General features: G+C 39.9%; 1 protein-coding gene across 2 annotated transcripts in view; it reads left to right on the forward strand.

Annotated features, from left to right (window-relative positions):
• Nucleotides 1-3,037: 3,037 nt before the first annotated feature.
• The window catches only part of nup210 (nucleoporin 210), a 43,445-nt gene continuing 32,558 nt past the window's right edge, over nucleotides 3,038-13,924 (forward strand). For both annotated transcript variants that reach the window (XM_050066342.1, XM_050066343.1), the window contains exons 1-9: nucleotides 3,038-3,664; nucleotides 5,444-5,583; nucleotides 8,704-8,835; nucleotides 9,486-9,582; nucleotides 11,400-11,550; nucleotides 11,919-12,051; nucleotides 12,254-12,412; nucleotides 13,464-13,532; nucleotides 13,647-13,753. In XM_050066342.1, the coding sequence (XP_049922299.1) occupies nucleotides 3,504-3,664; nucleotides 5,444-5,583; nucleotides 8,704-8,835; nucleotides 9,486-9,582; nucleotides 11,400-11,550; nucleotides 11,919-12,051; nucleotides 12,254-12,412; nucleotides 13,464-13,532; nucleotides 13,647-13,753 (1,149 nt within the window). In that variant the 5' untranslated portion in view covers nucleotides 3,038-3,503. The remainder of the gene's footprint in view (nucleotides 3,665-5,443; nucleotides 5,584-8,703; nucleotides 8,836-9,485; nucleotides 9,583-11,399; nucleotides 11,551-11,918; nucleotides 12,052-12,253; nucleotides 12,413-13,463; nucleotides 13,533-13,646; nucleotides 13,754-13,924) is intronic.

Here is a 13,924-nt window from a genome sequence, read left to right on the forward strand (position 1 = left end):
TTAAGGGCTTTTTGGCTGCATTAGATTGTATATGTGTACCTACAATATAACCTGGTATCTCAGTTGTATTGCTTCAACAGTGACATTCAAAGTTGATGAACGTGGTGTGCCAAAGGGGAATTCAAATGCTGCTTGACAATGCTTGTCGATTCAATTTCAGTTTTATTCAAGTTTATTGATTTACACAGCCCAATATCACAAATCACAATTTGCCTCAGAGTGCTTTACAACACACAACAGCCTCTGTCCTCTGACCCTGCAGCGAATAGGGAACTCCACAACTGCAAAAACAAAACAGTTAAAAAAAAAACCAAATTAAACAACCAAACAAAAAACCTTTAACCAGAAAAAAATGAAGAAACCCCAGAACAGACCAACATAATCAAATTATAGTATAGACGGCTGGTCCTCAGGCTCACTTCCTCTAACAGCACAAGGCCTCAGAACAATCCTCACACAATCCAGCCAACCGAATTCTCGCTAAAGAAAAAGAAAACTAAATAAACTATTGGTCATCTACCCCAAAAACTCAAAACAAACTTCAGTGCTATTTGGCTCTAAACCAGGGGTCAGCAACCTGCAGCTTTTTAGACCCTCTCCAATGGCTCCTTGTGGCTTTGACAGAAAATTATATGGAAATGAATAACCAACATTTTACTTTGTATTTATTGTTGTAGGCCTAAAGTGATTCTTACATTCTTCAACTGTGAAAATGTGTAGCCTGTACACTGCTTTAAAAAAAACATTTCATCAACTAAAATGTGCGTCACACATCCAGCCTGGCGCCTTTTCCTCTTAAAACATCACTAACAATGGCTGCAGTAGTTTTGAGTCGTCCTAGCTAGGCTAGCTGTGGATTCCAAATCCAAAAAGGGAAAAGTCTCAAGGGAAAATAGAGAATTTAATAGTGTGTGGACAGATTAGTTTGCTTTCACTGGCAATGCTGCAAAGTTAAAGTAGCAAATAATCATATAAATAGCACACTGCAGAAAACCATCTTGTACTAAATCATATTAATGAATGCTCATTTAGATCTATTAGTAATGCTGACAGGCTAAATTCAACTTAAAATAGGCTATTTTACCTTTATTATAAGGCTCAAATAGGTTTTGCAGCTCCAAACAGATTTTTTTTCCCTTTTTGGCCAAATATAGTAGAGGTTGCTGACCCCTGCTCTGAACAGACAATACATGATGGCAAACTATGTGTCTGTCGTGACCAATCAGGCACTGAGAAAGACACTATGTACAGACTCAGTGATCACAGCCTGGCCATAGAGACTGGCAGACACAGGCGGACCTGGCTGCCCAGACAAGACAGGCTGTGTCAGCTCTGTCCTCAGAGACAGGTGGAGACAGGGCAACATTTCCTGCTACAATGCAGTACATATGAGGAAATCAGGACAAAGTTCTTAACAAAAATCAAATGTATTCATGTCACAGCCTGAGAGACAAGCAAGACAGCAACATATAGTCCATCTCCCTCTTAATCAATTTACTTTTCTTTGTCAGTTGACTACTTAGGCCAGCAAATTGGACTGGTTGGCGCTAGGGGTGGGGGGTGAGGGGGATTGTTGTGTGTTATTGTGATTGTTGCTTGTTATATGAACAACAATAAAAAGTTGATAGCAAGGAAACATATAGTTCATCTCCTCACAGATCACACTCTGCCTTTTTATTTACTCCTCCAATTAATGAGGTTTTTTTTCTTTAATCTGTATGTCTATGATTTTGTATTCTATTTATATTCACTCTTGTTATTTGGTTCTTTAATCATTTAAATGCTTATTATATTCCACTACAGTTAATGTCATTCACTGTCTGAAATTGTAATTGTGCTTTGGCAACACATATGAAATGTCATGCCAATAAAGCTTATTGAACTGAAATTGAAATGAGATGGCAACCACAATCACAATTTGTGCACATGCTGTCATCTTGATGTAAATAAAAGTGCACCATTGACCACCACCAAAAATTAAAATATGTGTCTTAAAGTAAATCACACACCATGTGTATGGTGCTCTTTTGCACACTTTTTGGGTGCCTGAAAGCTAATTAGCTGCTTGTACATCAGAGCAGATTGTGGTGCATATTTATGTGGGAATATAGATTTTTTTAAGGAGTTACTAATGTTTTGTTATTTATGTATTTTTTAAAATTATTTTATTTAGTTATGTTTTTTCCTCTTGTGTATTTACATATATTTGATTTGCTGACACTTGGTGAGACTGTTTATGTTAGACAAAAAAAAAGTCTGATAAAATATTGATGAAAAAAATGAGAATATTACTAGTTATTAATCAGAATTTTCAACAAGATGGCTTATTTATTTAAAATTTCATTTTATTTGACAGGGACAATGCAATATAACATAGTTCCAATACAGAGTGTGGGACTGATGTTTATAGCTATTGCTAATTTTCAACTCTTATTCCTAGTTGGGCTTTTACATGTAGACCTAAAATGTTGTTAAAATATACAGTTTAAAACATCATACAAGCACAATATACTATAAACATCGAAGGCACAATAAAATACATAGACCTCAATCCACACACTACAACATACTACAGCACAACAGTACATATACTAATGTACACATACCACAATACACCAACACACTAATTACACTAATACCCCTCAAAGGTTTGAGTGCATTCAGCTAAAAGTAACAACAGCTCTGGTTTGCTTTTAACCAGCATTTATACACTTATAGTGCAGGTTCCTGTTGATTTTGTAGTATAGTGATGCATAGGGCTATTTCTAAAACAAATGTGCAGTTAAGTAAATTAAAACCAACCAAGCACACAATGATCAAGGGGCTTTCCCCTAAGGGTCTGGGGTCCACTTTTCCCCCTCTCTATGGTAATCCAGGCTTGCTTGCAGCATAGATTGATGTAATTAGATTAAAATTAAAACCAATTCAATTAAATAAAGGCCTAATTCAATTGAAATGGATGACTGAGAAAAACAAACTGTACCTTTAAGAAAGCGCGTCATCCTCGCTGTTGACCACCCTGTCTGTGACGTATCCCACTCCCGGCATGCACACTGGGGAAGTCCAATTATTGCTAATGGCGGGTATTTGTACTAAAATACATTATGCCATTGTAAGCTAGCTGTATATATTAATATTGAACCGGGGCTTTGGAATTAGTAGTCGCTTCGTGTTTTAAAGAATCTCCGAGGATATACGAAGCGAAGGAGCTGAGTTGGAGGGCTCGGGGACATTGTAACTGTTATCATCATGTGCCTGCTGTCTGTTAACTAACGTTACTTAGTCAAACTGAAACTGAGCAGGAAGATAACGTGTTTGAAATAGCTCCAGTAGCGATGTTAGCCCACCTGAACGTCTGCCTCAGAGCCACAGCTCCCAAACTACCGCACAAATAGCTAAACTTAATGGGACGGAGGAAGTTTAGCTAGTACAGAAACTCAGCGTTCATTCATTCGACCGTTGGGATCGCTGCCAGTAAATCTGCGCACGCTCATGAAACGGAAATGATTTCGTTTAAGTTATCAGTATTTGTATTGCTAGTATTATTAACCATTATAAGAGTTAACGGTTCCTCGAAACTGAATATCCCCAAAGTGTTGCTACCGCTCGCTAGAAGTACGAGAATTAACTTCACGTTGGAAACTACTGAAGGCTGCTACAGATGGTGAGTAGTCTGGCTGCGTGAGGTGAAGGGGAGCTGAGGGCATGCTGTGTGGAGCAGTGTCATGTTGCCTGGGGCATGCGAGGCCACATGGCCAAGTGTACTGGGAATGTGTGGGGGGCCCTGAGACAGCTAAAGCGATTGAGATTAAGATTTTCCTGTACGTTATTCACCTTTGAATCCATCCAAGGTTATAGTAAGGACACAACTCCACCCCATGTATGAAAATGTCACCTTAAAGGTCAGGGGCCATGTTCACAAAGCTTCCTAAGAGTTGCTCCCAGTGACTAAATTCGTTTCCCCTTAAAGTTAAGACTAGGTCCTTGTAAAGATAAGTCATACACTACTTAAAAGACCTCCTAAGGCGAGAAACTGTACGGAGCAGGAGGGGGACTTTTAAGAGGCTTAAGAGTTTCTTAATCAGAGGAGAAAATGGTGGAAACACAAAGTTTGTAGAAATGTTCTCCTAACACAGAATGACAGTGAGCAAACAAAATGCTACAGAATAGCTCGTGCATGGATAATATGTGTGGTTGATGTCATTAGGGATCACTTTTCCCAACTTACGCTATGACACCAGAAATAAAATGATCACAACACTAAGATACTTGGAAAACTGGAAAAATGCAGCAGTGATGATTTGGGTCTGTATAAACCTTCCATCAGCAGAGCGATCACACTAACAATGACAACACTTTCACTGTCAGCAGTTCATTTCATTTCCACTGGGTGTCCACACCTTGCAGGCTTACTAAAGGGTGTGGCACTGACAACCAATCACATCTGTTAAAAGAATCCATCATACCTAGCACTGGGGTCAACCACACCTCCTCACTAAGATAAAAGTGTCTGTCCCTCTGAGAACTTTCCTAAACTACTCCTCACTAAAAAAAATTGGGCTAAGTTAGGAGCTCTCTGAGAGTATTCTCCCAATCTTTGTGAATACTGCCTCAGGTGTGAAGGATTTAGGGGCATCTATTGATAGAAATGGTATAAAATAATCACAACTATGTTTTCATTGGTTTACAATCACCTGAAAATAAGAATTGTGGTTTTGTTACCTTGGAAAGAGGTGTTTATATCTACATGCAGAGCAGGTCCTCTTCCACTGAGTCCGCCATGTTTTTGTACAGTAGCCCAGGATGGACAAATCAGACACTGGCTCTAGATCGGGCCATTTGTGTTTTCGCGTTTGCTTCTGTAGTTCTCCTAGATGCTTAACACACCACACTGAGTTTAAAGAACTAGTGGCAACAAATGCCAGCTATTGTGTTGCCTCATGTCACCCGTGTCCCAGCCAAAAAGTTGCACATGAACACACCGCAAAGACCACAGCCGACGGCCGACCAGCATGTACATTCTCTCAGTGCGTGAGATGAAATATCTCTCCACATCAGCAGATGGAGATAGTCTGTACGCGTCATGCAAAAAGGGAAACCAGAACCACCTTATGCAACAAGTTTGTTTTAGTCTCACTCCCTCTTGACTTAAGCCGTTTGTTTACTATCCTCACCTCCATTTCGGATCTTGTGCACTGAGCTTGAACTACCAATCGGAGTGATTTAATTCACAGATGGACTCCTCTGTCGCTGATTCAACATGCTGAATCGGCTGAAAAAAAGCCAACAAGGGCACATGAGGGCCAGCGGTGTAGGACCTTAAAGTCTATTTATGATGAACATAAGGTCGACATTGTTATTGTGACAAATGTAGAAGAACGAAAGGGCTGCTGCTCCACTTTAGTACATGACCTGTTTTTTTGTCTGGCCATAATTCTTCCAGGTCTTCCACCAGACCAGAGGTGGCAAGCATCCAGGGTGTGGATGAAGAGAGCAGCAGAGGCTGCTCCCGGAAAGCTGTTCTCCAGGCTCTCTCCACCCAGCCCTCCAGACTGACCAGCATAATTCTGGCTGAAGATGTTGGTAAATACACGGTTGCTATAATAATAAATCAACTATTAGGAACCACACAGAGCTAAGTGAAAAATTGTTCCTATGTGTGAGCTAGGAAATGAATTTGTGCGTATTTTGTCCAGTTGTACATTTTCTGAATTCCTTTGAAATGAAATATGGGTCAGTTGAGAAACAGCTATGGGATTATAGAGGTGTGCTTTGCTGACTTACAAACTGTTGCTTAGAGGACGACAGAAATGTTTACAGACATGCATACACACGGTTCCTAAGTGGGGGAATAAATAGGAAAAGCTAGAATATTATAGTTTTTTTTCTCAACAGTGAAAAATACTCAGAAACTGAGAGACAGTTAAACCCTGGAAATGATTTTGTCCTGAGAAATTATTTTCTAGTTCAGTTTTTTGTGCGTTCAGGAGCACATGCTGTCCAAATATTGTTTGCTCTTGGAGGCTGTTTATGTAATGAACTTGTAAAGTTAAAGAGGAACTACATCCATTTTCAGATTTCATACATGCCATTCTTATAGTCTAAGAAAGCTCAAAAATATTAGTAAACATGAACAGCTCTCTCACTAATTTGAAAACTACTGTGGTAAAACTCAAATTTCTAATGTCACCGTGTATAAAGTTTGGACAGACATTGGAATCCCCGTCGCTGGCATTGTCAACCTGTTGTCAAGTGGTGTGTTGGAACCAGTCAGGAGTAATAACAACAGTGGCGAGTGCTGTAGTCAAGATAGACGCTGTTATTGAAGCTGTTCTAAATTGACATGTCTGCTCAATATCGCCTGACATCGTAGTTTGTTTTACTTGGCTCCACCCCACTCTTAAACCCTGGCAAAACAAGTATGTTGCCATGGCTACGCATCAGTGTGGACCTACAATGATGTTAGATTCAGGCGGATATGTTGGTTTCTAGATTGGTTAGAGAAGATCAAATCCCCCTCCTCCACAGAAATCGGTATGAGTGGATGCAGTGTCAGACTGGAGATTGGAACTGAGTGTAAAGAGTTGACTAAGACGTGGCCTCATTTCAAGAAGAAAGATGACAACATGCTGCTTGTATGTCTGTAACTTTATTATTTTAAGTAAGGCTGGAAACAAAAGCAACACACAAGCTTCTGCTTCCTTATGGAGCAGCACATCTGTTACCGAGGTAGATATCATATGTTATAACATGAGCGCCACGCAGGCAGGCTCAGCAGATTTTTGACCTTCCAAGTTGAGATCTGGTAGCAGTTAAACACCTGAGTCATATGCGTGCCTTTTGTTTCTTCTCTGCCTCCACACTGTGTTCAGACCCATAAATAATAAAACAGCTGCGTTGACGCTGAACACCTGTGAAGACCTACTTTTTCCCCCACACAGAAAATTAATCATGACTCAATGAGGGAATCAATAAAGAACTGGACTGATAAACAAAATCGTTAACGACATTGATATCAGTAAACCTTATCAATCCCCATCCCCACACGTCACATGGATAAGATAAGGGCCGCTTCTCAAGCAGCTCAGCTGTTCTTGATAGATGCAAGATGCCGGTGCTGGCTTGGTTTTCAAATCAGCCTCAGTGTGGCACTCAGTGGATTTGCTCTTTGAAAAATACACATTTTCCACTTTGATGTGGATGGCGCAAAAGCAGAGCTTCAGGAGTCAAAAGCATGTGTTGATCAGTATCAATAAAAGATTCTTTATCATATTTTATGGGCTGAGTGAACTGTCACTGCCACAATTTGTTATACTTTATAGTGTGTGTAGTACATGTTCACCTTCCAGGGTCTGTTATTCTTGTTTTCTATGTGCTGTTAGATTCACTAAACTGTTTTAAGGTCACTTTTTTCTGTTCTATAACATGAAGAATTCAGAATATACACATATATAATACACACTTTTTATAATATCCTGCCGTTACAGAATGAGGAAGCACGCTTAGCAGCCCTAACATAAGCCGAGCCTGCTCAATATTCAAATGTCTTCGTCACCTCTCTGGTTTTACGCAGATTTATTTCAGGATACTACAATAAAGAATAACTAAGAAAACATGATTAAGGATTTCTGTAAGCAAATTGTTGGTAAAGCCATGAAACGAGGCATAAGTACAGTATCTAAGGTACAACATGAACATAATAGTACACATTATATCTGTGTGTTCTGTGTTTCCTTCAGAGTAGCCAATCTCATGGTCATTCTGTTGCACAACACTGTTTTTTACTTCCTCCTTTGCAATTGTGTAATGGTGTATGTCATCCGTTGCCTGTGGCATTGCTGGCCACTCATGGGTGACTGGCAGCTTTGAGCATTTGCTTTGGAATCGGGAAAATCAGACACATTGGCCTTTCCATGTGCATCTCAAATGTCTCTTTTATAAAACAACGAAACACAAAAACAAAGACAGACAATGTGTTCAAGGCACAATCGCTGACTTTGAATGTGGCCTAACTCGCTGCTCCTGTTGCAGGTTTCGCAAAACATAATCAGATATAGTCTATCGCTCATGCTACAGTCCACTTGACAGACTAGAGAAGCCACAACATTTGACTTGACTTGATAACCATAGAGAATTGTGTGTGAAGTAGAGGATGCTTTGGAGCTATCACTCTCAATTGCTGTAGCCAGGAAGTAGATTTCTTTGCTTTGTGCCTCAACAATAATTCATGCTCTGACTTTTTAAGGTTGCAGTTCCTTTAAAACACCAAGCTATTTATTTCTGAGCATTTCCTGGTTTGAGGAAAGTGCATTATTGGAGTACTGTGCAGTGTAATGTTGTCAAACGTATTAATTTAATGATGAATATTGATTTTGAATATTTATAAAAGGTTTCACTACTCATTTTCCGCAGTATTGATACACCAGTGCCAGCTGTGCTTTCCCACTCTCACTTAGTATATTGTTTCCTACAGTCATCCTGCTGTTATCTGCTTCTAACCAAGAAAAGAAACGTTGCTGCTGTTATGATTTAGCCTTGATATATTTAATTACTTTTAATTTTTTTTCCTGCAGTATTGAAAATGGTATCAATTATAGATAGTTTTCAAGGCTTTGTTTTTAAAGTTAGAAATTCCAGTATTGTGACAACATTTGTAAAGCATGTTCTGTGTATGTGATATTTTGTCCCCTCTGCCATTCCCAGTTACAGGACAGGTACTGCGCTGTGACGCCATTGTTGACATCATCAGTGAGATCCAAATCGTGTCGACCACTAGAGAGTTACATCTCGAGGACTCACCACTGGCACTCAAAATCCATGCACTGGACTCTGAAGGTGACATACACTGACTCATGACAGGATGCTGCTGGTGATATTGATATCCCTTTAAGAGTATTAAGAGTAATTTATATCAATACTTGTAATATTACTCCATATTCCTATCGTAACAAGTCCATGCCGTATTGTTTATTTGCTGCTCTAAAGGCTTCTCAGAGTAATGACTGAGCTGAGCTCTAGGCAGCATTTTCTTTCCTCTCAGGCTGCTACTGTGAGGTGGCTGTGTTTGTTCTGTGCGACTGGTTCCATTTAAGGCAGACACACTTAGTTTAATGAGCTGTAGCTACAGCCTGATTCTTTCTGATGATGGCTCCAGGGCCCGCTGTTTTGTTTTTGTTTGCTTTGGCCTAGAAGTGCATTTTAGATTCCTCAGATGGAGCAGATTGCAAAAGGACGGCAAGTATCCCGTAATGAAATGCCTATCGGTTTTGTTTTAGCTAATTTGACTGCCAGGAGCTTTCAGACAATCGTGCTCGGCATCCATTATCCATTCAATATACTGTAGTGTCTTCAGCCTTATAAGACAAGTTGAGAGGTTTATGCAAATAATCTCTGTTCTTCATCAAATCTCACATACCTGTGTGTTTAGATTAGCAGTTTGTGAGCTAAAGAAGCAGCAGGCCTGACTCTTGTTTTCTGTGTTGCAGGAAACACCTTCAGCACCCTTGCAGGTCTAGTGTTTGACTGGACCTTAGTGAAAGATGTAGATGTGAATGGATTCTCTGACTCTTACAATTCATTACGGTAAGCTCCCCTGTGTTTATACTGTGCTGAAACTTCACTGAGCACTCTGGCTCCTTTTGGAAAATCTGATAGCAAACCCAAAATGGACAGAATTACCAACAGGGTTCCCACTGTCACTGAAAACATTTCCAGGCCTGGAAAAGTCCCAGAATAGTAAAGTTCTTGATAGTTTTGGAAAAGTCATAAAATGTTGTGTGTAATGAAATAAATTGTAACAGTAATCTTCCTTGGATAACCTTTCATGTAACATAATAGAATATTTGTTTTCTTTAGCTGTTGACGTAACATAGCTCTAACATGCGTTGTTGTGTGACATTTTGTTTACCATCACGTATGTTTCTTCATTTTCTCGTCTCCATCTTCCACCTCTCCCTCCAGATAGCTAGAAATATGTTTGAAGAGAGTTTGAATCTGATATGTTTGAATAACGTGGGACGACTGGGGAAAGACAAATAATTTTGTGACAGTCAGTACGTTTACGTGCACATGTAAGTCGAGCTACGGTCATAGCTCGACAAGGGCATTTAGGTGGACTATTGTATACAAGCAAGGGAGCGGAATCGATTTATTGACCCAAGTATGTCCGACTCCGCTACAATAGGAGGCTATATTCCCCGTTTCAACTTGTTGATATTGGACCTTTTTCTGGCTGATCTATTATGTCACAGACCAAACCATTGACAAAGAAGTTTGCTACGATTATCTAGCAGCAAACTGGTGCCATGGTGCACAACTTTACAGCTCTGTACATTTCATCTGTCCAAAAATACACGGCTCTGGATGTAGATTTCACCATGTTTTTACCAGCTTCTTCCTCTGTTATGCATTTAATGCTATCCGACCTCCAGGTCGAAGCCTGGGGTTGGAACTGTAGAGCATGCGCAAGGTACCTAGGTCAGTTTGGGTTCAACTGACTGTATACATGCAGGAGTAACTCGACTCTTCCCAGTCACATTATCTGGGTGTGTTAGTTTGAGTTTGAGAAATTTGATTTCAGTCGCACTAACATGTTAACATGTATTTTAGAAGTCCGGTTTTAGTTGGACTAACACAATAAATCAATTTTCTCCGATGTCATGTTAATGGATTGAGTGTGATTTAACCTGTATGCTCATGAATCCCAAAATTTCTAGAGTGTTAAGTTGTTGCTCGGAGCGCCAGTGCACACCTTGGTTTTGTTTTCACTGCTGTGAAAGTAGAGCATTATACTTTCTTTCTGACAAATTAACCAATGGGCCAATTAAACTGTCAGCTGTCACTCCACCACTGTTAGCGCTGTACTTGTCTATGGACCACCTATGATAATATAATTAACATTTGGAGTTAAGCACACTGTTGTAAATGGTCATGGAAACTTTATTCTGGGTCCTTGACAAGCCATGGATACCTTTTGAAATTTTTTTATTATTATTTTTTTTTTTTTTAAAGATTATTTTTTTGGGCTTTTGCCTTTTATGAACAGGACAGTGAAATGGGGTGAGAGAGAGAGAGGGGGTGACACACAGCAAATGGTTGCTTCACCGCTGTACGTGGGATGCCGGCACTATCCACTACGCTACCGACGCCCCACGTTTTGAAATTTTGTCCATGAAAATGTGTGGGAACCCTGTACCAACCTCCACCGCTATGCCAACTTAACCATAAAGCCAGAAAAGCTTTGATATAGTGATCTGCTGTTTTGTAGCGTGATGTTCCTTTTTTTACTTCTTGGTTCCTCTTCCACTGAAATTGAATAATTCTTGAGGTCAGATGCAAAGAGCGAAACTGAGTTGAGTCTCTGATATGATTCTCTAATCTGTCTCTTTTCTCCCCTCAAGGGTACTTAAATTCTCAGAGTCCACATACACACCCCCTGGATACATATCTGACATGGAGCGTGTTGGGAAACAGGGGGATATTATTTTGGTATCAGGACTGAAAACAGGACATGCTAAATTGAAAGCCAAAATACAAGAGCCATTGTATAAGGTAAGCTGTTAAGTGGTACGAGAGACATGTTATTTGGCTGTTGACAGCAGCACAAAGTTGAAATAATCCACTTTATTGTTACAGTCATGGAGAAGGTTTTTCTGGTTTATTTCAAAAGAAAAAAATGAAACCAGAAGAGTACAGTAATTTCTAGTTGTGCTCTCTGTGTGACATCTAAAAATTGCAAAAGATTGCATGCTTGTAATGCATCCTTTCTAGCTTATCTGTGATGTCACAGCAGTGGTGAAATTTGAGTTGAATTTCTGCCCATACATTTTTTTTTTGAAGGCTGCAGCCAGATTGTTCTGGTTTTTTAAGGCGGGAAACTGGAGCTGTTTTGTTCTGTAACTATAGTTTCTGTGCTACAGGATGTGGGCGCCGCAGAGGTAAGACTGCTGATTTTAGAGAACATCCTGCTGAGCCCCGCACACGATGTCTACTTGCTGGCGGGAACTTCCATCCGATACAGAGTCCTGAAGATAAGACAGGGCACGATCACAGGTCTGACTCATAGCTTGTAACGTTCAAGCATCAATTTCACTCCTAATGTCTGAATTAAAAATGTGGTTGAGTCATTGATGCCTCTTGCTGTGACCAGATGAGTGGAGCAGCTGTGCCATTTTTTTTTTTTCAGTTTCAAATCTGTGCAGTAGAGAAATGCCAGTTCATAAGCTGATTTGTGTTTGTGGATGTGTTTGTCCAGAGCTCTCCATGCCTTGTGATCAGTATGAACTGCACCTGCAGAACAGCGTGATTGGCACTAATGGAAACCCAGATGTTGCTGTGGCCAGCCTGGATCAAAGCACCTCCACAGTTACAGCAATTCAACTGGGACACATCAACGTGGTGCTGGATCATAAGAGTATCCTTCTGACAAGTTGTGCTTGCACTCTGTAGTGGTTGTTATATTGGTTTAATGTCATGTGCTTTACCTTGATAACTTCAGCTGCTAAATTACCAGACTATTTATCATCAGCTGATAATATATAGTCTGGGAATTTGTGGTAACTGTAGTAATGGAGGTGTTTTTACTCTGAATCTTGTTTATCTGTGACCAGAGGAGTAGTACTACCAGGCTTACTATTGTGCATTTGGCAAAAACCAAGCAAGTTTAGTGCTGTCAAGAGGTTTGTTCGACATGAACTGCGCCTCATCTGAAAAGTGGGCAGGATTACGCGGCAGCGGCAGTGCTATTAGACCCATGTACTAGTTTGTTTGCAGCCTCCAGTTTTAATTTTGTTAGAGTAGCCTATTAAAATGCTTTTCAGGCAGTAATTTCTGTTAATGGTTCAGCCTCCATTTTACATCTGTTCTCATGTACATCAGTATCATGTCAGTTTGCTGCCGTATATGAATCAGCTGAGCAGACCTGTCTCTCTCAAATCTCTAGGCACCTCATGATTCAGTTTGATCATGATTCAGAGGGCTACGATTCAGTATTAAAACAGTTATCGATGCATCAAAATATTTGACACAAACAATCTATTTTGCCCAGTATTGCCAGAATTTATCAACCCATAGCTTTAGCAAGAGTCATCTCTCCACACTTTGAACATTTGTCACAATATGCTAGTATGGATAATGGCTGCTCGTAATATTTTAATATATATTTTTTGTCCTCTACCAATAATTGAGCTGCAATAATTGTTCACCGTCTTATCCATCTATGTGCCACAACGCCAGGATGCGTATGTGGGCGTGTGGTCTGAAACAGATGCGTTATACTCATTACTGACGCGGTTAAACCAGATATATGAGCCCAAGCTAGTAATAGTAATCCTTTCACAGTGAGAGAGAGAGGGAGTGTCTGCTGTGTGACACAGGGATTTCTGGAGCCTGCCTGGGCTTGGGTTGCCATGGTGATTAATTGGCTGGTGCCTGCGTTAACTTTTCCTTAGTAGCATCTCCTTTAGGCCTTCGAATGCAAGGAGTGTCTCGCCTACCCAACAGCACTTTGTATGTGGTCGAACCAGGTTACCTAGGTTTGTCCTTGCTCTTACTATTAAAAACAAAATGACAGTTATTTCAGTCTAATTTTTAGTCTTAATTTTTTAAAAGATGTGACTAACCTTGTTTGTTCTCTGTAATTTGTTTAGGTTTTAAAATTCACCCAGGAGACAGCTGGGTACTCGAAACAGGCAAAGTTTATGATATCCTCATTGAAGTCTTTGATAAATCTGGCAACAAAATTTACCTCTCTGATGTAAGTATGCCTTATGAGTATGACAGACTGTTCTCACTGTTCACACTTTATATCCACATTACTGATGACATTTATCCAAAATTTAATTGTGTAAATACTTGGTGAAAGCACAATTAGTCAGCCCTGCAATAACGATACAAAGGAAATTAGGTCAAAAATATCATGATGTTT

The sequence above is a fragment of the Epinephelus moara genome, chromosome 16, assembly GCF_006386435.1.
Source record: "Epinephelus moara isolate mb chromosome 16, YSFRI_EMoa_1.0, whole genome shotgun sequence".
In the NCBI taxonomy this organism is placed as follows: Eukaryota; Metazoa; Chordata; class Actinopteri; order Perciformes; family Serranidae; genus Epinephelus; species Epinephelus moara.